Here is a 26,796-nt window from a genome sequence, read left to right on the forward strand (position 1 = left end):
CAAGCCCCACATTGGGCTCCGTGCTAACAGCTCAGAGCCTGCAGTCTGCTTTGGATTCTGTGTCTCCCTCTTTCTGCCCCTCCCCTGCTTGCACTCTCTCTCTCTCTCAAAAATAAATAAACGTTAATAATAATAATCAGGGCAAAATAACCAATCTGATAAAGGGAAGGGTAGAACCATAATGAAAGAAGAGGGTGCAATGAAAATACAAGGCGGAACTGGAAGAGTGAAATGTAACTTCCAGAAGTCTAGATTCTCATCACTGAAACTGAAAACTCAGTGGGTCGATTAAATGGAAATTAGACCCAATTTAACAGAAATCTGGTGAATTGGGAGACCAATGAGAAGAAATTATCCAGAATACAAGAGACCTAATACATTAAAAATATGTATATATGGGGCACCTGGGTGGCTCAGTTGGTTAAGCAACTGACATTGGCTCAGGTCATGATCTCTCAGTTCATGAGTTCAAGCCCTACATGGGGTTCTGTGCTGACAGCTCAGAGCCTGGAGCCTGTTTTGGATTCTGTGTCTCCCTCTCTCTCTGCCCCTCCCTTGCTCGTGCTCTCTCTCTCAAAAATAAACAAACATTAAAAAGTTTAAAAAACAAAAACAAAAACAAAACCAGAGAAAGAACAGGAAGGTCCACATCTACTGAGTACACATTTCAGGAGGGGAATAAGCCGATCACAGGGAAGAGGCCCTCCTAACTCCTAACTGAGATGGGCTGGGCCTCTCTCAGAACTGACAGAAGCCATGACTTCTCACATCCAACAAACAGTGGGTCCCAAATGGATAAATACAGAAAAAAACCTGCCATAGATATACTAAAGAACACCAAGATAACATGATTTAACCTGCATGTTATTTACACAGAATCTGTAATCGAATGGATAGAAGACTTTCTGCAGCAAAAATAGAAGTCAGAAGACAGTGGAATAAAGTCTTCAACATGTTGACAAGAGTTAAGACTGAACCCAGAGTTCTACACTCAGCACCAAAAGTGTAGGTGAAATAAGGGCAGTTTTGGAAAAGCAAAGATAATAATTTAACCACTCACAACCACTCACAAAGATTAAAAAACAATAAACAAACAAAAAGCAGAAATAGACCTATAAGTACAGAGGACAAATTGATGGTAGCCAGAGGGGAGGGAGTGGGAAGTTAGGCAAAGTGATTGAAGGGGAGAGAAAGATACAGGCCTCCAGTTCTGGAATGAGTAAGTCACAGGAATCAAGGGCACAGCACAAGGAATGTGGTCAATGATATTGTAATAGCAACGTTAATGGAACAGAACATGGCATAACATATTAACTTGTCAAATCACTAAGTTGTACACCTGAAACTAAAGTAACATCACATGTCAACTATACTCAAAAAAACTAAAATTAAAAAACAATTTTTAAAAGGTTCTTTCCAGAAGGATTTTAAACACAGAAAAGTGGGGTGCAAGAAATAATCCTGAGTAAGTTGGCAAATATATAAATAAATCTAAGCAACTCTCACTGTAAAAATACATACTGTGAAAGTTTATAATCTATTCAACATCAGTGGAAGAAAGAAGGGGGAACTGAGAATATCTGGTGAAATCAAAGGAAAGAAAAACACAAAAAAACAGAAGCAAAGAAAAAGCATAGTATTGTCATTCGAAAACAAAATAGAGATGGTAGAAATAAACATAATCATATCCGTAACACCACAAATGTAAAACACTGACATTGCCAATGAAAAGATAGATATTCTCAAACTGGACATTTTTTTAAAAAAATTAGGACATAATACTTTTAAGAAACATACATAAACCACCAGTATAGAGAAAGCCTGAAAAGAAAACTAAGGAAAAGGAAACATCAGGCAGACATCGACCAGAACAGAAATTCTGATGGTATTAATATTATGTAAAAATGGCTAGGAGGCCAAAAGCTTTACTAGGGATTAAAAAAAAAAAAGACCCATTACATGATAGTAAAGGGAATAACTCACCAGGAATATGGCTCCTACACCTGAATATATCAAACACTACCGCCTCATAACATAAAGTGAAAAACTGATAGGCTTGAAAGGTGAAATTGACCAAACCACAAAAGTTATGAGATTTTTAACATACTTCTAGTTAAAACGAATACATCCAGCCAGCCAAAAATAATGAGTACAGGAATAATTTTGACATCACAACAGTTGGAGCTAATGAATACAGATAAACACTGTTCACAACAATTAAAGACTACATTTTTTAAATTTACACATAAAACATTTATTAAAACAAAAAAAAAAATACTACACTCTAAACCACAATGCAAATCTCAACCATTGCTAAAGTATCAGTATCATATGGAATGCAGTATGGTCAATGAGCTTCTGCTAGACCTAACCCTCCTATAGAGAACAATCATAAATTTGAACAAAATACAAAAACCCAATGACCTGAGGGCTGTAAAGTAAGCCAATGCAGGAATACTCTGGGGTAGGAGGTGAACAAGGCAAGGTAGAAAAGAATAGCACAGGGGGCTGAAGGCAGGCCCAGTCATGCTCTGAAGGGTGCCTTATGGGGCACCTGGGTGGCTTAGCCTGTTAAGCGTCCGACTTCAGCTCAGGTCACAATCTTGTGGTTTGTGAGTTCGAGCCCTGCGTAGGGCTCTGTGCTGACAGCTCAGAGCCTGGAGCCTGCACTGGATCTGTGTCTCCTTCTCTCTCTGTCCCTCTCCTGCTCATGCTCTGTCTCTCTCTCTCTCAAAAATAAATAAACATTTTAAAAAATTTAATAAATAAATAAAGGGTGGCTTATAATCTAGTAGGAGACCTGTGACCCTCAGGCCTGAAGACACAAAGGACAGAGTTCAGGGCAACAAAGTGACGGGAACCTAACTGAGGATGTGCTAGAAAGGCATTCCCATAACTTAACTACAGTATGTTGTTAGTATCTTTTTTTTTTTAATGCTTATTTATTTTTGAGAGAGAGAGAGATAGAGCGTGAGCAAGGGAGGGGCAGAGAGAGGGGGAGACACAGAATCTGAAGCAGGCTCCAGCACAGAGCTGTCAGCACAGCACAGAGCTTGAACGTACAAACCACGAGATCATGACCTGAGCCGAAGTCTGATGCTTAACCTACTAAGCCATCCAGGTGCTCCATATAATAGTTTGTTTATTTATTTATTTACTTTTGAGAGAGAGAGAGTGAGCAAGAGTGCATGAGCAGGAGTGGGGCAGATAGAGAAGGAGACGGAGAATCCCAAACAGGCTCCTCACTGTCAGTGCAGAGCCTGATATGGGGCTCGAACTCACAGACCCATGAGATCATGACCTGGGCCAAAATCATGAGTTGGGCACTTAACCGACTGGGCCACCCAGGCACCCCTGTTGTCATAATCATTCTATTTTATTAATAGATAAATAATATTGTTGTTAATCCCTTTCTATGCCTAATTTATAAATTAAAGTTTATCATAAGCACGTACATATAGGAGAAAACATAGGTAAAGGGCTTGGTACAATCCATGGTCTCAGGCATCCACTAGGGGTCTGGAATGTATCCCTCGGGATGGTGGTTTCTTCTGAGGAGTAAGTTAGAGGGATGGTATGGGACGGGGCTGGGGGGACACTCAGTCATGTCCTTAAATGTTAGTTTCTCTCAAAAAAGAAAAAAGTTCTGAAGCAGATAGGGAAGATCTTAGCATTGGTTAAGTCTGAATACTGGGCTCGTGGACTTCTGGTTTTGTGTGTGTACGTGTGTTTTGCCTGTTTTAAATATTTCAGAACTAAAAATAATTTAAACCCACTACATTTGTTTACCTCTACCCTATCTCCTCCACCAAACCATAAGCTCCCCGGAGGCAGGGACCACACTGTGTCAAGCTCACCACAGTGCCCAGTGTCTAGAGGGTCAACAAATACTTAATGGCCAAATAAACGAAAAATGAGAGGAAAAATGTAAGCATATGACCTCAAAGGGTCACTTCTGGTCTAGAAACACTGAGATTCCTTGATTTCATTGTGGATTTGTTCCAGAGGCGAGAACGACAGACCCAAGAAGGATAATGGAAGCTTTCAGCTCGTAGCTTAGTGCCTTACAGGGTTTCTCTTTCTCTCCCACTTAATACAGAACAAGAGCATTGAAGTGGTTCCCTGACAATAAAGACTGGGTACACAAGGAATAATAATCACAAGCATGGTGGCTGCAACAATAGTGAAAATTTATTAGTGGTGAAGTGACAGGTGCATTATCTCCTGTAACACTCATGGAACCACTAAGAGGTAGATGACATTACTTAGCTGCCGATGATGGGACTGAAGGTCAGAGTGGCTCAGTCCTTTCTACCTTGTCTGAAGCTCTGCAGCTCCTTCAGTATTTGTTTATCAAGAAAAATACATGAGGAGATGAACAGCCAACTATGACATCTATTCTTATAGAAATGGTCCCATCATACAGCCTGTTTCTAATGTCTTCTAAATTTGTTTTAGGTATTTGTGAGTATTCTCAAGAATATGCCCCCTACCAGCACAGCTGGAAGTATCACATCACCCCTCCTCTGCGTGTTCCCCCTTGACAATAACCCTGAGAAGCAGACAAGATAGATGAGAACACAGAGGTGGTCATGGGCTGAATTGTGTACTATAACCCTTGGCAACTTAGAGTACAGTGTTTGAAGAGAAGGTCTTTAAAAAGGTAATTAAGTGAAGATGATATCATCAATAGGCTCTAATCCAATGCAATCAGTGTCCTTATAAAAACAGAAGATTAGCACACAGACACGCACAAAAGGAAAACCATGTCAGGACACAGGAAGAAGGTGGCCATCTACAAGCCAAGGAAAGAGGTCTCTGAAGAAACCAATTCTATGAACACCTTGATCTTGGACTTCTAGCCTCCAGAATTGTAAGGAAATAAATGCCTATGGTTTAAGCCACCTGGCTCTAGTACTTTGTTCTGGCAGCCCTAACAAATTATGAGAGGCACAGAGATATCAAGGGACTCTTGTGGGGTCACAAGAAAGACAGTCAGGCTTCTAGCATGTTCTTCTTTCTTTCCCTTGGAATAATAATTCTTAAGCTATTGGTGTCTGCTTTGGGAGTTAATGTTTTTATATGTAAATAAACACTTAAAATATTAAGATGGAAAAACTCCAAGTAGCATTTTAATTCCGTTTATTTTGGGTTCTTCTCCCAGTTAAGATGCAGAAGAACATGAAACAACAAAACAGTGTATAAACTATGAAAATCCTTTTTAAGTTTATGTATTTACTTTGGGAGAGAGTGTGAGTGGGGTGGGGCAGAGAGGAAGAGAGAGTGGGTGAGAGAAAGAGAGAATCCCAAGCAGGCTCTGCACTGTCAGTGCAGAGACCAACACAGGGCTGGATCTCACCAACTGTGAGATCATAACCTGAGCTGAAATCAAGAGTCGGATGCTTAACCGACTGAGCCACCCAGGTGCCCCTTATTTTTATCCACTGGACAGCTGAGGTCTCAATGAGGTTTGGAGGAGAACCAAATTTCAGAGGGATTTGGAAATAAGCAAAGACCAGTAGCCACATTTATCCCTGGAGCACAGGTGAGCTAAGCAACATCAGACGGAGGATCTTGTGAGAAAGAAAACCGCCAAATCTGATCAACCATGTGAGCTGAAATGATGGGTCAGACCTGGAGTAGAGGTGCCCTGAATCTACTCCACCAGACTTTTACCAATATGGTGACTCGTAAGAAGCCAGGATGAGAATGAAAGATAATGAGACCTCCATGGTGATCTGGGGGCTGGGACCGAAGCTCTTTTGGCTCTGCCTCCAGACACGTGAGCCAGGGGCAAGCTGAAAAGTAGTCCAAATTGCAACCCAAATCAAGCTACCTCATCTCCAGACGAAACAGCCGAGTTTACCTCCTGAGCCCTGCTGCCTCTCTGTCACAAGAGAAGCCAGCTGACGACAAGCTGTCAGAGAGAGAAGCAACCGCTGAGAAGCCCCACCTACACAGCCTGCTGAGGTCCAACCTCCCGCTCTACTCCTCAGTTCCCAGAGCCCAGGCCAATGATGTTGTTAGTGTTTAAGCCAGTTTGATTTCTGTCATTTCCAACCAAACGAATCTTAATGGATTCAAAACACAAGTCCTGACCAATTATTTATTACAGATTATAAACACAGTTGTTATGCAAATTACTGCATAAATTGGCAATACACAATTTCTGATGAGTTGTGGCATCCTCTAAATACTCACTAAAATTAACTTTATAATGCTATAAATGAACCAAACAATACTACAAAGTAACTGTAATGATCTTCTAAAACAATCTAATAGAACTTGAAGGATAAAGCAGACATCAAGTGCACCTGGGTGGCTCAGTCAGTTAAGCATCTGACTCTTGATTTTGACCCAAGTCATGATCTCACAGTTCTAGCCCCACATCAGGCTCTGCACTGACAGCATGGAGGCTGCTTGGAATTCTCTCTCTCCCCTCCCCATCCCCCCCACCAATCCCCTGCTCTCTCTCACTCTCCTCAAAATAAATAAACATTTAAAAAAAAGAGAGAGGCATCAATGTCTTCACAGGTACCATTGTCAGATGGCATATTTGTGTTATAAGGAGCCCACCAAAACACGATAGAATTCCTGTTTTCACAGTCCCTTGCGGCAAAGGAGTATTAATGTTCTGCCAACTACCTCAACCATCCACATATTACATCGACCATGACGGAGGAGCAGAGATCGAAACTGTTACTACAGTCCATGAAAATGCTAAGTGGGGATATTCTAAACAGAATCCAATGGGTAACTAAAATAAGCATAGAAGACGAAAAGTTTTGAAGTCGAAATTGAGAAACATTTCAAAATATTCAAAGTAACATTTTAGTTGTTGGGAGTAGCCCTCAAAACTGTCAAAACCTCGTGCTGTGACAAATTAAAAAAAAAACAGAAGAAGAAAGAAAACAAAAGAAGAAAAGAAAGGCTCACAGGCTCCATATTTTTCATGCCAAGTTCCAACCTGGAGTGATGCTTTATGATCAGTTAAGGTCCTAAAAATAAGGGGCAGTAAAGGTAATAGGACCATACTGTCCTCTCTCTGGGAGCCCCAAAGACTGCTAAAAATGCAATCTCAGTAGTACCTACTAGAAGGCAGTAGGTCTTTCCAGGCGGCCTCCATTGTGTCAATCCCTCTGTCCCCGGAGAGAACAGGGTGGCTTACCACAGTTCAACTCTCAGGTAAACTGAGTGCTTCATGGAGGAGGAAGAATTATCACCCTCCTCCTCACTGCAAGAGCCAGCTGGTTACTCCCAAGCCGGGTCCAAAGTTGGGGTAACACAAGACCCTGGACAAGGCACCACGATGCACCTGACAGCCACGTTTGGCCATACAGAATACGTTCCCATCGGGAATCGTGGATGATTAATCCAATTAATAGTTCCAGGAAACCAAAAATGTATCTTGCTAGTTCCCCAGTAAATTGATTTTCTCAGTTTCTACATCTCAGAGTTAAATTTCTGAACTCCCAGAGAGTTAATCCACACTAGACAGGGCCTAATTGATTGCTGACTAGCAAAACTTATCAGAAGGCCCACTGTCTGTCTCCACACAGCAACAAAATTAAAGGGTATTTCACAGAAAGCAAGAAGGGCCAGAAGGGAAATCTATGCTTTTCTCCCATGTCCGTGTTCCTGCCCAGGACAGAGCCTGGCACAGCAGGGCACACTGATGGGGGATGTGAGGGCGGGGAAGGAGAGAGGATTTTTTTAAGCAAATTCAGAAATTCCTCCCATGGCTCCTCTTAGTTTAGTTTCATTTCTTTCCCATCCTCCTCATCCTGGTTTTGTTCATTTCCTTCATCACAGGCTAAACTCTCTATCAAAAGGGTGCCTTGGAGCCAGCCTCGGGGACAAAAATGCAAACCTGAGCACAAAGTACCATTTGGTCAGCAATCCTCAGTATCACGCATGCCCTAAAAAGCATGTCAGCAGGGAGGGAGACAAATATTCCACGGTATCATCCACAAGCACCCTGGGTTTCTGATCCCAGCTTTCAGCTGGAGGAGCGCTGGCTTGAATAGAGGCAAAAGTGAGAGTGAGATGTATTTGCCCTTGGACTTCATTGTGGGGCCCTGCCTGGTGATTCTCACCTGCAAAAACCTACTTCTAATGGCCCACGGGTGCTATTACTCATGTTTAATACTCCTTAGTGCAGTGATTCTTAGCGCCAGCTGAACATTAGAACCGCCTGGGGAGGTTTTAAATTGCCAGTTGCCCAGGCTGCGCCCGAGGCCAATGAAAGCAGCTCTCGAGGGGCAGGACCCAGGCTTGAGTGACTGTTAAAGCTCCCCGGGTGATGCCTGCGGACAGCCAGCGCTGAGTCCCTGTGCCTTTGCGTATCCCCCTGCCTCTAAAACAATGTATTCACATCAGCAGCAGAAAATGCACCCAGATGTGGAAAGACAAACAGTCATTTACTTTGAAAGCAGATTTTTTTAAAAAAATGCTCCACCGAGACTGTCAGGTGGCTTAAAATAACACACCAACATTAGGCGAGACATACAACCAAGCAAATTACCCAAACCCCTGTTTCCCATTAAAGAGTATTTTTAGGGGTGCCTGGGGGGCTTAGTCGGTTAAGCATCTGACTTTGGTTCAGATCCTGATCTCGCACTCATGAGGTCGAGCCCCACATCGGGCTCTGTGCTGACAGCTCAGAGTCCAGAGCCTGCTTCGGATTCTGTGTCTCTTTCTCTAACCCTTCCCTGCTCGAGCTCCATCCCTCTCAAAAATAAACATTAAAAAAGTTTTTTAAAAAGAGCATTTTTTTAGTCACAAGTCATTTTATGCTAAGGTCTACCTTACCTACTTTTGTGAGGGTACAGGCAGGAGCAGAGCAAAATCTAATGGATGGTGGCATTCTCCACCACTCAAAGCTCTCCTGGGGCTTCAGGGATGGCTTTAATTCAGCAAAACCACCTCCAAGATTCCTCCCTGCCGAATACGGATTAGGCTAATAGAGGGCAGCTATCTGGGTAAGATCAGGTCTACAAGCAACAACAGAGCTGAGCTGCAGGCTTGTTCCTGTAAACCAAAGTTGTTCTAAAGGTAAGTCGTACCACTGGTGTATTTCCAATGTCGTTGGAATACCAAATCAATGCACTATATATTTTTTATCCAGGTAAGTCTTTAAACTCCAAAAGCACAGCTCCCAGAGGTCAGCCATGGGGTCCCATGCCCTCCAGGGAGGAAATGCCACCTGTGACCCACCGTTTATCCGTCTTCATCAGGGGACACTCAGAGGAAGACTGCTAGTGACACAGTGTCCATTTCACAGTGACCGTGACATACTCTTAAACACCTGATAATCCACAGGTGTTCCCAACGGAAGCCCAGAATGCAAGAGCCCTGCGTTCTCACCCCAAGCGACTTATTAGAACCATGCATGAAATGCTAACAAAATCCACAGAGAGAGGAGAAGGCAGTGGCCTTGGGGACAATAAACAAAATAGCTTCAAAATACAGGGAAAGGCGAGTTCTTGCTCACAGGACTTCAGAGCATTCGGGGATGTGCAACGGCACCGAACGGTGTGTGCTGTCAGTCCTGCCGTTCCCCAGACTGACCTGTTAGAACCTGGCAGAGCCGCCCAGGGATCTGGGCCTCGGTGGAGGGGCTGGGTGTCGAGGACCATTTGCGCCTGACCAGGTGTTCTCGTCCGCCGTGTGGGCCCTGGGAATTGTTGAGTGGCTGGATTAGCACCTGCTCCTGCCCGAGCTGGATGAGGCCAACCTGCCCAGAAAGAGGAAAACGGGACATGAGTCATCCTCCTTCACACACAGCCACAACGCGGACAACCCGAGGGCAGCAAGGTGGCCTAGCCGTGGCCTGGTCCCCACATCCGGGCTCTGGCTTTTCAGGTTACTCCGATTTACTGAGCCCAAGAACGCGCTTTTGTGTGACTTGAAGCATCCCACCCAGTGGCCATGTTTGGGGAGGGGGGGCTCGGGGGTGCAGAGATGTATACCACAGCACCCACTTTCCAGGTTCACTTTCAAAAGAAATGTATTACTCTACTATTAATAAAAAGAAACGTCCTTTAAAAAAATTTTTTTTTTAATTATTTCTTAAATCATCCTCCAAAAGCCCACTTGAGGAAGCAATACCAAAACTGTTGGGAATGAATGACGGTTACATCCTTAACGGGAAAAACTGTAGTTTATCCCTGGGGGTATTTAGAATTCAAGAGGATGCCTGGGGCGCCTGGGTGGCTCAGTTGGTTAAGCATCCAACTCATGGTTTTGGTTCAGGTCACGAGCTCACAGTTCGGGAGTTCGAGCCCCACATCGGGCTCTGTGTTGACAGTGCCAAGTCTGCTTGAGATTCTCTCTGTTCCTCTCTCTGCCCCTCACTCCACTTACGCGCTCTCCCTCTCAAATAAATAAACATTAAAAAAAAAAAAGAATTAGAGGATGGAGTCAGTCCTGTAGTAGCAAAAGCTTTGTGATAGGGGATTCCTATGTTTTTTCAGAATTTGCAGTGTTTGGGGCACCTGGGTGGCTCAGGTGGTTAAGCATCTGACTTTGGTTCAGGTCATGATCTCAAGGTTTGTGACTGAGCCCTGCGTCAGGCTCTGTGCTGACAGCTCAGAGTCTGGAGCCTGCTTCAGATTCTGTGTCTCCCTCTCCCTCTCTCTCTGTCCCTCCCCTGCTTTTGCTCTATCTCATTCTTAAAAAAAGGTAATAAAACATTAAAAACTTTCTTTAAAAAACTTGCAGTGTTTAAGAGAACTCGTCAGAGTGTCCAATGAATTTGATTTGTGATTTTAGTTTAAAGTGCATCACTGGAGTTAGATGTGTGATTTTAAAGTCTTATTAGGTTTGTAAGCAATAGTAGAATGTGTAAGAAAACTTAAGACTTCCCATGTTTATAGGACTAGCTTATTAGGTTTAGAGGAATCGCTTTAGTGTATTTACAAAGGGCTCCTTGGCCAACCAAAAAACTTGACAAGGAAACAATATGTTCAGTTTCTCAACACAGGTTTAAAGGTTTAAAAGTTGTAAACCACCAAATTTACAAGTGGGGCCAAATCTTATCTAAAGCTTCCTTGAAAAGGATCGCAAAAACCTTGCTAGATAAAAGCGATTAAGAGTACACTTATGTAGATGCACGCAGAGAAACGTACAGAATTGTTGAATCATATTGTATACTTGAATTCCAAGCAGGCTCCACACTGTCAGTGCAGAGCCCGATGCTGGGCTCGGTCTCCCCAATCATGAGATCATGACCTGACCGTAAATCAAGAGTTGGACATGTAACCAACTGAACCACATAGGCACACCTAAATAGGATGTGATTTCTAAACTGACAGAAAAATTTAAGAACTAGGATTTTTAATTTGCTGCTTTAGTGGAATGAATATTAATTCCAAAATAAATATACAGAATGCAGAGAACTTTTCCATCTCTTAGAACCAATGCTGATGGCCCAAAGCCAGTTTGCGTCCTTCCCTGGATTGCCAGCTACTAGCTTCTCTTCTGAGGTGTCAAGAAAGCCACATAAACCCCCCACAAGAAACCCAACTGGGCCGGGGCTGGAGGAGGACCCATGCTTGCACACTGGTCTATAGAGGACACAGCGCCTCCTCTAGGTGGATGCCCAAACCATCTTTGCTAACCAGATCCAGTAGATCAAGCAGATTAGTCTCAGGCTAAAATGGTCATCATCTCTTCTCTCTCCCCCACACTATTCTCCAAAGGCCGTGTCATACTGAAGCAGGGGCTCTCAAATTCCAATGCACATGAAAATCACCTGGACGTCTTGGGTAGGCCCCAAGAATGTGCATTTCTAAGTAGTCCCTGCATGATACTTATGCCACCGGTCCGTGGACTATACTTTGAGAAGCACTGCTCTCCCTCCCAGCAAGTCTTCTGATCTCAAGGACAGAGCTCCCTCCATCCAAACAGTAGACCTCCTGTACATTCTGAAAGGATGCCTGGATACCAAGCCTCTGTGAAAGTACATCGGACCAACGAAGAAGATTGCCTACAGCCTTGAGCCCCCAAAACACAGGGGAGACCTACTTACAGCTCTACACGGATCTCAAGGTTTCCATTTCATTACAACTTCTGCCAAGAACAACTCAGAGATTTTACTGCCCAAATAAAACTGTTTTAAAGTGGCACTGCGTGACCCGCAGGGAAGCATGGCTTTCTTCCCTCTCCTTTGAAGTAAAAACTTGAATTTGTTCACGAAGATACTTTGGGGAAACTGAAGCGGATGCAGAAGGTGGCCATGGGGGTACATAGGGCTCCATTGCAACTACACCTAAAGATGCCTCAGTGCAGAACACACACCTCCGTGACTGTGGCAGACACTTCCACGTGTTGAAATAGTTGGCAGGGATGGCCCAGCACGTGGGATGAGCCCCACATGAAAGGAGCCCCATGCTCTCCAGAGGATGCACTCAACCTGGACTCTTCCTGAAATGCTCTGGCTTTGGGAGGCCACGGGCCCCCCTTGGGTCTAGCACTTTCAAAGCCAGGAAGCATACCGATCTAGTGTTTGCATTCACAAGCCACAGGGTAAAATGCCAGTTAGTAGGGGATCCTGTGTGGCTCAGTTGGTTAAGCGTCTGACTCTTGATTTAGGCTCAGGTCATGATCTCACACTCCATGAGTTCGAGCCCCACAATGGGCTCTGTGCTGACACCATGGAGCCTGCTTGGGATTCCGTGTCTCTCTCTGTCTCTCTTTCAAAATAAATTTTTAAAAAAGGTGGGGTGGCAGTGAGCACTTCTAATGCAATACAAGATAGGGGCCCAGCCCCTTGGCGAGGAAGCCTGCAAGTACGTACACAGAAGCATAATCTAGCCCCTTTCAGTTCTGCTTCAGCAGGTTCCTTTGGAGGGGCCGACATGCTGGTTCCTACACCTTTAGGGGAAGAAATGGGAATAATGGTAAGGTGATTACGGGGACTGATGGACTGCATTCTCCCTAGTAGCTTACTTACCCTCCTGGGACCTGACGTGCAAGAACTGTGGCCAGGACCAGCACCCAGGAGGGCAGGGGCCAGGCACTAGGAAAGACACTGTCTTGCCCCTCCCCGAGTCTGTCTGTCACTAGGATCCCTGAAGTATCTCCTAATGCTCATCCTGCCATCGCATTACCAATGATAAAATGTTCTGTTGAAAAATGCCCCGTGTGCCCCTACGCACATGCAATTTAGGCCCAGGGCAAATACTTGGCAGCCCTCCTTACCCTCCCCTGACCTTCCCACTTCCTGCCAAAGCCCTACCCTTTCACTAGCATTCTGTGTCGCAGCCCACTCTCCGCTGCGTTAGGAGGCATTTGTCACAACCTAATCATGTGTTCCTCTGAGAGAGGATCACGGTTATTCCTTATTTTTCCAGTGTCTGCCACCTAGCAGCTCCTCAAGAAAGTATGAGTGGAATAGAACAGAATCAAATGGATGGGACCAGCATGAACTTTCTGTAGTCTCCCTAACTCAGCGGTTCTCATGCCCAGCCACACATTGGAGCTGTTTGGCAAACTGTGGAAACTCCCGATGCCCAGGACCCCCTCCAGGCCAACTGAGTCTGAATCCCTGGGGGTAGAACTCCAACATTGCAATTATGAGCTTGCCGGCAGATTTCAAAGTAGAGCTGGGGCTGGAAACCACTGTGCTTTTTGTTTTCTAAATTTTTTTTTAATGTTTTTATTTTTGAGAGAAAGAGACAGAATGTGAATGGGGGAGGGGCAGAGAGAGAGGGAGACCCAGAATCTGAGCTGTCAGCACAGAGCCCCATGCGGGGCTCGAACCCGCAAACTGTGAGAGCATGACCTGAGCCAAAGTCGGATGCCTAACCAACTGGGCCACCCAGGCATCCCCCACTGTGCTACCTTTTAAGTGAGTGCCGGAGATGCACTTGATTTTGATGTCTGGAAGCAGCCTGGATTTGAACTGCCTGCATGAACCTAGACCTTCCTCTGACCATGGGACTCTGCCCCCTGCCCTGGCTTCTAGCCCAGTGCTGCCCTGTGGCCCCAGAAGCTGGGCAGGGCCACCTGGATTTGCATTAATCCTCTGGTCATGGTCTATGCTGAGAAGTGAGACACAGGGATGTTCTTCCAAGGTCCCCATGCTGTACTGATGGCAGCAAGGGAGCAGTGGTTAGGAGCCTGATGGCAGAGGCCTGCAGACTTCATCTCAAGAGACACAACAGTATAGGAATACTGGCAGCAGACAGAATTGGAAGCCCGAGGCCACCTGGTTCTAAAGGACACAATAATCCTCCATGAAACGATGCTCTTAAAAGAGCAATCTAGAGTGTTCTAAGATGTGGTCTCCTACCAAAGGAATGTATGTCAAATAAAATGCCACCTGCTATTCTAACCATTCGGAATGGCTCCTTCTCAATTCTCTTTGCTCTGAGTGCTTGCTTCGAAGGGTTTCTGCACTGCCTTAGGAAAGCATTACAAACCAGGTGCCTTGAACTAACCCCACCCCACCCTCCAAAGCAGAATTGGCTCTCCTTGTGGTGTGGAAAATGCACAAAGTGCACAAGGGTTTTTATCATCTGCTAACATCAGCACAACTTGTCAGCATCACATAGACAATTAAGATCATGTAAGAAACACATCTGTCATATGGATGCTCTAGAACTGAAGAACACACACGTGTGCAGGGAGGACACCCCGTGACTATATACCTTGCTGTCCCATAAAGACCCCACTGGAGTTTCAGTCCCTGGGGAGCCCTCTGAGCCCTGTCGTCAGGAGGCTGTGGCTCCTTGGTTACCTGGTGTGGGTCTTAGCTCCCCATCAATAGGCAAGCGTGGGTGGTTTGAGAGGTTGGAGCAAATGGGGTTGTTAGTTGCCTCTAGTGTAAGCAAGTCTGCTTCCAAGAAGGGAAAACAATCCTGTGACCGCAGGCCCACCTGCACCTGCCTCCAACTTTCTGGGGGGGCCTCAGAGAAGCTCCTGCAGAAGAGAGGCTCCCCAACCCTCGCATCGAGTCCCACTGCCTCTCTCCTGGGGTGCCATCCAGAGCCCCCCTCCAAAGTTCAGCCACTGCCTCTGCCAATGCCAGGTGCCCAAACAGATCCTTGGTCTTCCTTCTGAGGCCAGCTTCCCCGTCCTTAACATGGGCCAGTCACTGCCAGGCTCTCTCTCTTTCTGGTCCCTGGAATCGGTCACAGACACTCAGTTCTTCCTTCAGAATCTCTCCTGCAGAAGCTTCTTCCTTCCCATCTCCACCACTCAAGGCTTAAGCTTGTTGCCTAGTGCCTCCAAATGCTCTCCTCTTCTAGGGGCCCCCACGCTGCTGTCACCAGGGGACCCCAGTCAACAGCCAGAAATGCTCCCCATCGTTTCTAGGCTGGCGGTCCTCAAAATGTGGTCCCAAACCAACAATAGCACTTGGGAATATGTTAGAAATGCAAGCTCTTGAGCCCATCCAGACAGGCTGGATGGAGAGCGCTGGAGGTGGGGCCTACCCACCAGGGTAACAGATCCCCCAGGGAAGGTGGATGCCAGCTCAAAGTCGAGAACTGCTGCTCTAGGAGACATTCCAAATGCCTTAGGTGGGTACCCAGGGGCCCGCCTCATCTAATCCACACACCTGTCCATTCAGCTCATCTCTTACCATTTCCTTAAATTACCACCCCTACCCCGCAGCCGCCTCGTGGGCCCCTGATCTGGGGAAGACCCGGCCGTGGAGGCTCTGCCGTCACTCTTCCCTCTTAAAACCTGGGCCCAACCCCTTCCCCGCCAAGGCCCCTTCTCCCTGAAGACCCCACCCCAGCCCTCTACCACCCTGCAGGTTCTGGTACACCTTCCTTCCTGGGCATACCTGGGCTGCCTTCTGAGACAGGGCCCACATTGTATTCCTCCTTGAGCCCCCCAAAGTGTCCTCCCACAGGCAGGTGTGTGATAATGATCTGTTCATTTAGGCAACAGTGCTGACTGATTGGCTGATTTATAACTGGAAAAGTCTGGGCCCCGTAGGGCAACAGAAGAAACCTGTTTTTAATGCCTTAATGTGCCAGGCCCTCTCCCTAAATGATTTCACAGACTCGATCTTACTTCATTCTATCAACAGCCACATAAGGCTGATGTTATTTACCCGTCATCTGGCTGCAGACGGGAACGTTCAGAGGAGGTGGCTCACTTCGGATCACAGCCCCAAACGGCCGTGCAGCCTCATTTCCTAAAGCACAAGAACGTGACCGTGCATCTGCGTGCAGAGGCATGCCCGGGGAAAGGATAGCCAGTGACTGTGTGGTTCCCTCCGACGGACTGGCTCCAAAACATCCCCCCTTTGCACACGTCCCCAGCCAGGCAGCTGCAGCATTTCAAAGCTCAGGAAACAAGCCCCAAGAATGCAATCAGTCTAAGACGTCTTTGGTTTATCATCCCATCCTGCACTTCTTTCTCTTAAGATGTTGCCAACTAAATAAAAGTTCAGACGGGGAAATCTAGTTACGTGCCATAGGTAGGACTTACGCGGCCTACGTGATGCCCATGAGTAGTGAGCACAGAAGTCACGAGGCCACATAACATCCTTCAGAGGAAGAGGTGGGATGCCTCAGAATTCTCCCATCCCTCCAAATTTCAGTCCTTTCCCTTACTTTCCTTACCTTCATTAATATCCACTCAATTATTGTCTTTTCACAAAGCTTTAAAAATGTGCGTGCATTTTCTAAATGCACTTATGCTGTACGTGGTAAGTTCTTCAGTAATCTTAACTGATCAATCTCTTAGGACTCTGTGCTTTCCCCACACCTGTACCAATAGGATGATGTAGAAGACCGTGACTTGGGCTATTTGCTCCCTTCCAAATGGCCTCCATACAATTTTTGCCACGGCGGATTCCTATTCAGCTGTGTGCAATCAAGTGATGCTGTATCAAAAAGCTGGGTAATTTTGTAATCAATCAAAATAGAGTTTGAGTTCTCTAACGGGAGAGGCGGCCACCTCCCAAACCTGCCCCTTCATCAGAGGAGTCCTGCAAAGGCAGGCTCTCTTGAGAATGGAGCCCCCGCCTCTTCCAAGCCACTTGCTCACTGACTGGCTGACCTCAGCCTCCCTCTGCTTTTATCTGTCTAGCCCACCGAACAGAGAAGAACATTCTTGCAAAGCTCCCACATACACCATAAATGACGCACTACAAAATTGGCTCCCTGGACTGTGATAGAGCAGACCAGCCAGAGCCAGGGTGGGCTGGGCCAGGAGGTCAACCTCAGTGACCAACCGGGACGAGAGAGCCTCCAAGCAAGGGTCTCACGGAGTGTGGCTGTGACTCCAGAGAAAGGAGGAACATCTCTGACCTCTCCATCCCTCTGGGGTGGCCTGGAAAATGGGCACGGCTTCTTAAAGTTTCACAGCCCAGAGCTCCTGGGTGTCCCGTCTGATCTCAAGACTACTCTTGCAGCACGTCACTGGCAGGCCACGGCCTCAGCCCAGAAGCAATGGACAGATTCAGGTGGCTGGACTCCCCTGAGCTGATACTCATTAAGGGAGAAGGGCCGCCATTCAGCAGACCAAACCCACTGGCAGGCACCTCCCCTGCTCTCTGTCCTCAAGTGTCCTCCCCTCCATTCACTCATTTCAGACCAGGAACACAGCCCTTCCAAGACTGACACTCATTCTATCCCTTAAAGCTCCAGCTCAGCTGCCCGCTCAGGTGAAGTTTAACTGGATTCCAATCCCGGGGGCCTTCCATGAGCTGGTCTGATTCACAGGAGGCAGCTGATCTAAGCTTACATAAACTCTCTGGGGGTGGAAATACCTTCCTCACATGCCCGAAGTTCATTGCTTTGAAATTATATGGTTATAGAAACTCTTCCAAAAACTTACGTGATGTCTAAGGACTCCCTGAAATGTAAATAAAATGAAGAAGCATAAACAGAAAACAATTAATATTTGCACCTACAGTCTTTGAAGAGCCAAGAAACGCAGCCTGCACGGCTTTTCAAGATAAGACAGAGACAGGGAGAACATCACGGAGCCCACGCCTCGGCCCACAGTCAAAAGCAGGAGGGGCTAACTGGAGCATGAGATTTGTGCTTCATGCCCCACAAACAAGTAATTATCTATGCTACTCATGCATCTCCTTCCTTTAAACAGACACCAAACATCTTGGAAGACAGCACAGATGCTGTGCAACAGGGAACAGAACATTCCCCCACCTCTGCACCAAACACTGTACACCAAGCCATTTGGGAGATGTTTGTGATGCGTCAGGATTTAATTGCTACTTTAGGTCGGAATAAAGTTTTATTGAATACAGCCACATCCATCTGTTTATTTACTGTCTACGGCTGTGTCTCTGCTAAAAGGACACTGTGGACTTAACCGTGACAGAGACCATATGCCCCACAAGGCCTAAAACATTGATGATTCGGTCCTTTACAGAAAGTTTGCCAGCCCTGGGGCTCGACATGATCTTTGGATACAAGGAGGCTTTGGAACGCTCCCATCTGCGGACATCAAAAATTTTCTACTTGAGGGGCGCCTGGGTGGCTCAGTCGGTTAAGCATCCAACTTCAGCTCAAGTCATGATCTCATGGTTTGTGAGTTCGAGCACCGTGTGAGGCCCTGTGCTGATAGCTCAGAGCCTGGGGCCTGCTTCAGATTCTCTGTCCCCTCTCTCTGCTCTCTCCCCAGCTTGCACTCTGTCTCTCTCTCAAGACAATAAACATTTAAAAAAATTTTTTTTAATCTCCTGCTTGATATGACTCCTCTCCCACACCCTGTGGTTGCAGCCTGTCCTGACAAACACACCACACACACCACAATCTCCACACCTCAGTCGGCAGTGATTAACACAACATTACCACCCACCTGAACTGTCTCAAGTGCATGTGAGCACCAAAATCAAAGCAAGGTAGAGTGCAATGCAAACGTGGCTAGCCTGAGTTCCTGCTGCTTTCTTTTCCTGACATGTCTCCAGGACCACCTTGCCACCAAGGAGTCCACTCCCAGTCACCACGTGGTCTCTTCCTTCCTGCCTCCAGCCCTTCCTCCCTCGAGTGTACTTCGGAAGAAGTGTCCGGCATCCAGCTCACACGAACAGGATGAACACAGCAGACTAAACAACAGAAGTGTCTGGTCATGCAGGAATTTTAGAATCTAAAGTCTCAGAGGTACACCGGCGGCTGGCACACGCTGAACTCAGCCTCTTGGCGGGGTTCCTTTATCTAAAGCACAGCGCCCTCACATGGTGCTGAGGGGAAGGACAGCCTTCTCGAACTCGGGAGGACTGGTGAGCCTCTCTCTGGCAGCTCTGCTGCCACCTGTGAAAAGGCCCAGCCTTCAACTCTGTGAGCATTTGGAGTCCAGGGTATCCAGATTTCCACCCTCAGCTCCTTCACAGATAACTCCTCGCTGGAAACTTTACACCACAAAGTATAAACTCTGACCTCCAGAGAAACTCACTAAACCACAGCAAATGGGATTCAGATGTTTCCATGTACAGTACAGTGATGTGACCTAGACTTTAAACACTTTGGCAAAAACAGGAAAAATGATGTGGGCCTTCCAGTCCCTCCCAGAACATGATACAGCCTTGACCCGAGTCCTCCGGTGATCTGAGCCTTTCTCACTCCTTCTTAAGCCTCCTCACCCACAGCCCACATTCTCTGCCCCTGTTCCACATTAGCTCCTAACAGGCTTCCTCCACGGTCCGTTTTCCTTGTTTAACCAAAGACGCCAATTTCTCCCAGGCCAGCAGAAAGTAGATCATGCTGATGAGGAACTCAGAAAAGTCCTGCAAGGAGAATCCATGAAAGCCAATCCCAGGAAATCACCCCCAGAGTTCCTTTACATGGCTGGGAAGAAAGCAGAAGTCTTACATACAGACTTGGACCCCTGGGCTCTCCAGCTCTGCTGTAGATTCTCAAAGACTAGTTGTGTACTATGTGGGTAAGGGCTAGAGAATTCTAGACGGCGGAGCAAGGTAAGGCAGAGGTGGGGGCAGCAATCTCTTCTGCCAGGGAAGGACAGATGCAAAACAGTATCAGGCCCTGCGTCCCCAGAGGCCGATCATGACAAGATAAACAACTGGTGCGTTTCATGCTCTGAGCCGATACCAAGCTTTGTTGCGGGGCAGTCCATCTGCCAGCCATGTGTGCTCCTGGGGGCACAAGGGAGGAGCTGAGAGGCATCTGGCTGGGCACCAGCACACAGCGAGCAAATGGAAGCACAAACGGGGCAGGGGTGCACAAGAACGTCCTGGCCCCTCCAAGCACTGTGGCAGTGCCTCAAATGTAGCGGGGTAGGGTCCCCAGGGTGGGGTAGCTACTGCCACGGCAAGAGCGCTTCTGGGGACAGGAAGGGGGTCTTATCACCAATGGTAAGCACCCCTGGGGCCTGGCTGAGGGCGGCTACCAGACAAATACCTGCTTGCGGTATAAGGGAACAAGGGTAAGCACACTCCCTCTCTTGGATCTCCCCTTTCAGCTAAAAAGAGATGAGTGGCCTGTTCTGGAGCCCTCCAAACTTTCCTTCTCCGGGTAAAGCCTCAAAAGGACGGAAGGGAGTTGAATGCTCACTACCCTACCCCACATCCAAGAATAGATGAGATATACACCTGTAAGGGTTCCCCAGGATGCGCACACATACACACCTGTGCAGATGGACATAAAGAGTGTTCTCTCTACACCTGGGTAAAGTGCGCCTCTCAGTCCAGGCGCCTGACAGGTTTCATCTCCGCTAGACCCGTGCTCCCCTGGGCGGGCTGCTGTGTATGCAACCCAGAACAGCTCAGTCCCTGTGCACTTCAGAGATTCAATACAGCCAGCAGAAGGCACTGGATAATCAGACGCTTCCTTTCCCATCCCCTTTGCTCAGACACCCTCTGTAAGGTCAGGGTAGGAAGAGGGGAGGTTCCCTCCAGACCGCAGGAGAACACCCCTGGAGGCTGAACTTCCCACCGAAGCGCCCCCACCCCCATCCCAACCTTCCCCCAGGGACCACCCCTGACGCCACGACAGACAGACGCGCAGACCCGGAGGGGGCACGGGCAGTACCAGGCCGCCGCCGGCGCCGCAGGCGCTGAGCGAGACGAGGGAACCGGGGTGGCTCAGTACNGGCATAGGCATCCGGAGACCCGGCGGCTGCGCGGCCGCCCTGGAGCCGCCTGGAGCCCGGTCCTCCAACCGCAGCCCGCACCCCCTCGGCCCCGAGCGCTGTCAGCGGTCCGCCGCGGGTCCCGGGCCGCGCAGGCAGGCGGGGGCCGCCAAGATGCCTCGGGAGCGTAGATGGAAGGTGGCCGCGAGAGGCACCGGCGAGGAAGGGGCGGTGGGCGAAGGAGCGCTACCTGTGCCCGGGTCCAGTCCCCAAACCAGCAGCAGCAGCAAGGGCAGGACGAGAGGAGGCAGCAGGGCGCCGTCACACATGGTACTTGGGAGGAGCAGCCCCCCAGAAGATCGTGGCAGACTCTGAGCGCGCGAGGCGGCGGCGCCAGCCGGAGTGAAGCCCTCCAGCCTTTGGAAAAAGTAATTAGCGCTGCGGACAAACCCAACGTGGTAAATCCCAAGCCCCGCCTTCTCCTCGGAAAACAGGAGGCGATTGGACTCTCGCTTTCCCCTGCCCCGCCTCCCGCTTCCCCATTGGCTAGGACAAGTCTAAACCAGGGTGCGTAGTTAGGTTGTAAGCACTTTCTTACACGTGGTTTCTGGGCAGTGGCGGGGACGCGACACCAGGTGGCGCGAGGAGCCTCCTAGAGCTGCGCTAGCCCAGGGGGGACACCTGACTGGGTCTTCAGAGTTTGTCTCCTTGTCCCTGACTCTGCTGCCCCGGGTCCCAAGAAGACAGGCCAGAAATCTTCCTGGACAACCGGTATCATCCATAAAACCATATTCTCTCCGCAAGTGGAGTAAAACTAATTTGGGTTGTTTGTAGCTGTATACTCCTTGCACACTTGATGTTTACATACAACACATTGGTGTTTATCCATGTTTACATACAACACATTGGTGTCTATCCATGTTTACCCCTCGTACCTCCTGGCCTCTTTATCGTCACAGAAGCCATTCGTACAGGCACGATCACACCCTCTTACACAGATTGAGAAACTAAAGGGAAGAGAGCTTAAGGAGCTTGCCAAGTTATCCAGTGAGTTTAACAAGCGCTAGAACGGGGTCCTGACTTCCAGCCCGGTGCTGCTTACAATAAACAGCAAGAGGCTTCAAAGGCAGGCAGGAGGCCATGTTAGCCCGATTTTATGGGTTAGGGAACTCGCACAAAGTGTCAAAGCCTGGACTTGAATCTTCCAGCAACAGAATGAGTTCATTCTTTTCCCACCAGAGTATAACTGCGATTTGCAAGAAAGATGATCCCTTTAGCTTCCTGAGGAGCATCTTGTAGAAAACAAAACAAAACAGAATTAACTGAAACACTCCCTGTTCTCAGGTCTCCCCGCTCCCCTCCTTGTCCTGCCTGTTACTGTTTTCTCAAAGCAGAGAGGTTACAGCACTCAGTGGATTCTGCTTGGGGCCTTTCAAAATCTAAAATTAATCAGAAGGAATCCAGAGGTGGGGAGCCTTGGGTGGTGCAGTTGGTTAAGGGTCTCATTGTTGATTTCCACTCAGGTCGTGATCTCTTGGCCCACATCAGGCCCTGCACACTANTCTCCTCCTGCCAAAAAAATAAATAAATAAATAATTTTTAAAAATAAAAGAAGGAATCCAGAGGTGAAAATTATCCAGCCCTAATGCCATTTAATTAACCCTGGGAGTCGACTGTGTTCCTGGTTCTCAACTGCTTTTACTGTAGCAAACTCACTGCTCTGTGTGTCCTCCAGGGTATGACCAATGGAGTCATTTCCTGCTCTGTCTACCCCTGCCCTCCACAGGGGCTGACTGTTGCTAGGCACTTAGCTCCACCGGCTGCCACTCACTGCTAGGTACCACATGTCCACACCGGTACAAAAAAGTCTTGGAGCTTTTTCCCTCCCCCTTGACAGTAGCCTCCGCCCATTGCTGATGACCGAAGAATTCATGGTGAGCTTTTCAGTTTGTTAGTTTTGTTAGCAAAAGAGCCACCTCGCAGACCTGCCCCCAAAAGCCAGGGAGCAGCAGCCACTCTGCTTCGTAAGAACAATTACTTCTGCCATTTGAGGTAGTCATCATCGACCTATCACATGATGTGCAAATGCAGCAGTCCATAGGAGCATGCAATTAAAACACCAGCGAAATACTGTTCCATTCCCCAGAATATCCAAAACCAAAGAGCTTGGAAATAGCAAGACTTGGAGACATTCTCCTGCCCGTGGATGGGAGTGTAAATTGGCACAGCCAGTTTGAAGAACAATTGGGCAAGCCGTAGTCAAATCTGAACGCTACACACCCTACAACTTTGCAGTTCCTCTTCTGGCTCACTACCACAGAGAAACACTGGCACACGTATAAGAATGTTCACCACAGTGCATTATGAAGAGCAAAAATATTCAAAACCTAAATATCCATCATTATCCATTACATAAATGACTAAATTATCAACTACATGCAATAATCTCAATTTATAACAACACAGAGAGAACTCTAAGACTGGTTGTCAAATTTTAAAAAATCAAGTTGCAGAGTAATGCGCATGAAAATGACAATACTTCCATAAACACGCACATTCTTAAATCATTTGTATGGTAAAATCATAGGAAATGTCTGGAAGGATACACACCAAACTTTTTTTTAAAAGTTTGGTATTCTTTTTATATTAAGTTGCATGAAAGGATGTATGTCAGGGTCCAGGCGGGATAACTGCTACCATTATAGGTATTTCAAGCAGGGGGAGTTTAACGTGGAGAATTGATTACAAAGTTAGGAAGGGGTGAAAGTGTAAATTCCAGTGATTATATGCTGCCCCTGTCCCTGTGGTGCATTCCAGTCCCAGGGGCCTCTGTCTCCTGCTGCATTATTGAAGACACAGTCACAGCTGGTTCTGGATCTACCAGATGTGTGAAGTAGACCGCCTCTGTGCGCATTGCTACACTAGCAACTTCGAACACCAGATCCTAATCTCTGTTCTGTGCCATCTGATCTCCTGCGAGGGCCTCTTTTGGCAGAATCCAACAGGAAGCCTAAAAAAATGTAAGGGAGCCACAGCATGTAGGTGGAAGACTTTCAGCCTCACCAATGAAAAGCAGAACTTAGAAATAAGATTGTGGAACTGAGAGACAGACCTTCTAACGGTCTTAATCTGGCCTCAATGAGTCTAAATTCCCTTTGCCCCTCACCGTCATGTTCATGGGTCACCAGTGGAAGTTTAAGCCTCCCTTTCAAAATGATCTATTGATCCAGTACAATCCCTATCCAAATTCCACTGGCATTCTTTCACAGAAATAGCAAAATCCCAAAATTCAAATGGAACCACAAAAGACCCCAAATGGCCAAAGCAACCTTGAGAAAGAAGGTATCCCACTTCCTGGTTTCAAACTACATTACAGGGGCACCTGGGTGGCTTAGAAGGTTAAGCGTCTGACTTTCGCTTAGGTCATGATCTCGCGGTTCGTGGGTTCGAGCCCCGCGTCGGGCTCTGTGCTGACTGCCACCTCAGAGCCTGGAGCCTGTTTCGGAGTCTGTGTCTCCCTCTCTCTCTGACCCTCCCCTGCTCATGCTGTCTCTCTCTCTCCTAGAAATAAATAAAAATATTTAAAAAAAATAAAAACAAAAAAACAAAAAAAAAACTACATTACACAGCTAAAGTAATATAGGTAGAACAGTAGAGTTCTAGCATAAAAAACGACACACAGACCAATGGAACAGAGTCAAGAGCCCAGAAATAAACCCAGGTATTTCCAGTCAACTAATATTTGGCAAGGCAGCCAAGGACACTTGAGGGGAAAGGACAGTGTCTTCAATAAATGGTGATGGGAAAACTGGATATTCACATGCAAAAGAATGAAATTAGATGCCTATCTCACACCACTCACAAAAATCTACTTTAACTGGATTAAAGGCAGAAATGTAAAACTTGAAACCATAAAATTCATAGAAAAAGGGAACCTAGCACAGGGAATAAGCTCTTTAGTACTGTTCTTGGCAATAATGTTTCTGGACGACACCAAAAGCACAAACAACAAAGCAAAAATCAACACATGGATTTTGCAGCCAATCTAAAATCTTCTGCACAGCAAAGGAAACCATCGACAAAATGAACTGGGAGAAAATGTCTGCAAGCCATATATTGGATAAGGAGTTGATATGCAAAATATATAGGGAAATCACACAACTTAACAAAGAATAACAATCCGATTTGAAATTGGGTAAAGGACCCAAATAGAAGTTCTTCCAAAGAAGACCTACAAATGGCCAACAGATACATGAAAAGATGCTCGGCATTGCTCGTTATCAGGGAAAAGCAAATCAGAACCATAATGAGATATCACCTCACACCTGTTAGGATAGCTGTTACCATAGGGACAAGAGATAAAAGAAGTGTTGACAAGGACGTGGAGGAAAGGGAACCCTCATGCACTGTCGGAGGGAGTATAAACTGGTTTAGCCATTAAGGAAAACAGTATGAAGGCTCCTCAAAAAATTTTAATTAGAACTGCCTTGTGATCCAGCAACTCCACTTTTGTGCATGTATCTAAAGGAAGACATTATACTAGGTGAAATAAGTCAGCCACTGAAAGACAAATACTATACATGTCCATGTATACGAGGTACCTAGAATGGTCAAGTTCACAGAGATGCAAGGTAGCAGGGTGATTACCACCTGTTGGGGGGAGGGGAGAATAAGGGGTTATTTAGTGGGTACAAAGTGTCCATTTGGAAATATGAAAAAGTTCTGGAGAAGGAGAGTGGTTATGGTTACACAATAGTGTGAACGTACTTAATGAACAATATACTTGAAATAGCTAAAATGGTAAATTTTATGTCACGTATATTTCCCCACAATAAAAGAATGCTTTAAAAAAGAAACCAATACCATTAGCTATGCTCTCATTTCATCTTAACACACACAAATTGCCTTGTCTTAATTTTGTGTAAGGGCAGAGATTAATCCCATTTCATATGTGCAGCACAGGACTCAAGGTGAGATTAAAATGAGACGAATAAGCAACAAAACGCCTACAGGTGGCAGTAGTGATCTGAATCTGATATAAAGAAAGTGGCCTTCCTGGTCTGGTGTTCAAAACAATTTGTTGTGCCCATAGTTGACAAAACTCAACTTTTCAGCATGTCCACCTGCTTTTTGTGAATGGCTCTATTCTGGTGGACAGTGTCTTTTCCAATCATGTGGTCCAGCAGTGGACTCCCCAGCAGGTTGGGTATATTGCGTCTCTTGGCCTCTCTCTCGATGCTTCACATGGACACTCGGGTTTGGGTGCTGGTAGGCATCAGAGACTATCACTGTTGTTGTCAGTGAAAGCCAGACTCTGCCAAGACCCACCATGTCAAAGCCCATACTTAGGAATAAAGGGCCTGAGCCACAGCCTGGGCAGAGTATAAACAGAACTGTAGGCACTTAGGCGAAATATGATCCTCTTGAATCCCTCACTCAGGGCTTTCTTGAGCTGGTCATTGGTGACTCCAGGGGACAAGACTCATGTGTCAACTCAATCTGCGTGTAGGTGGAAGAAGGGCCTTGTGGCCTAAAGATCAGTAGGCATTGATGGTGTGTTGAGGAGAGAGGGTACGTGAGGGGATTTCACACCACAGCCTCCTTTTTGAGATTCAACTCACTTGGTTTTTGAGACAAGGAGCCCCCAACCAATGAGATGGCACATCGTCTCCAGCAGGGGGCGTGCTGCATTGGTCTTGTCTTCCTAAACCAGAATTGGTATGAAATGCAGCCCTCCCTGCTTCAAAGGCAAGATTTTTCTGATTAATATTTCACCCTTTC

The 26,796-nt window shown here is 46.8% G+C and overlaps 1 protein-coding gene across 1 annotated transcript in view; it reads right to left on the reverse strand.

The window, feature by feature from the left end:
* ADAMTS17 (ADAM metallopeptidase with thrombospondin type 1 motif 17) overlaps positions 1-21,047 on the reverse strand; it is a 335,153-nt gene extending 314,106 nt beyond the window's left edge. Inside the window, exons 1-2 of the mRNA XM_077762416.1 lie at positions 20,976-21,047; positions 9,571-9,736 (exon numbers count right to left, since the gene is read on the reverse strand). Coding sequence (XP_077618542.1) covers positions 9,571-9,736; positions 20,976-21,047 — 238 coding nt within the window. The remainder of the gene's footprint in view (positions 1-9,570; positions 9,737-20,975) is intronic.
* Between the last annotated feature and the right edge of the window lie 5,749 nt (positions 21,048-26,796).

The sequence above is a fragment of the Crocuta crocuta genome, unplaced genomic scaffold (genome assembly GCF_008692635.1).
Source record: "Crocuta crocuta isolate KB4526 unplaced genomic scaffold, BGI_CrCroc_1.0 scaffold93, whole genome shotgun sequence".
In the NCBI taxonomy this organism is placed as follows: Eukaryota; Metazoa; Chordata; class Mammalia; order Carnivora; family Hyaenidae; genus Crocuta; species Crocuta crocuta.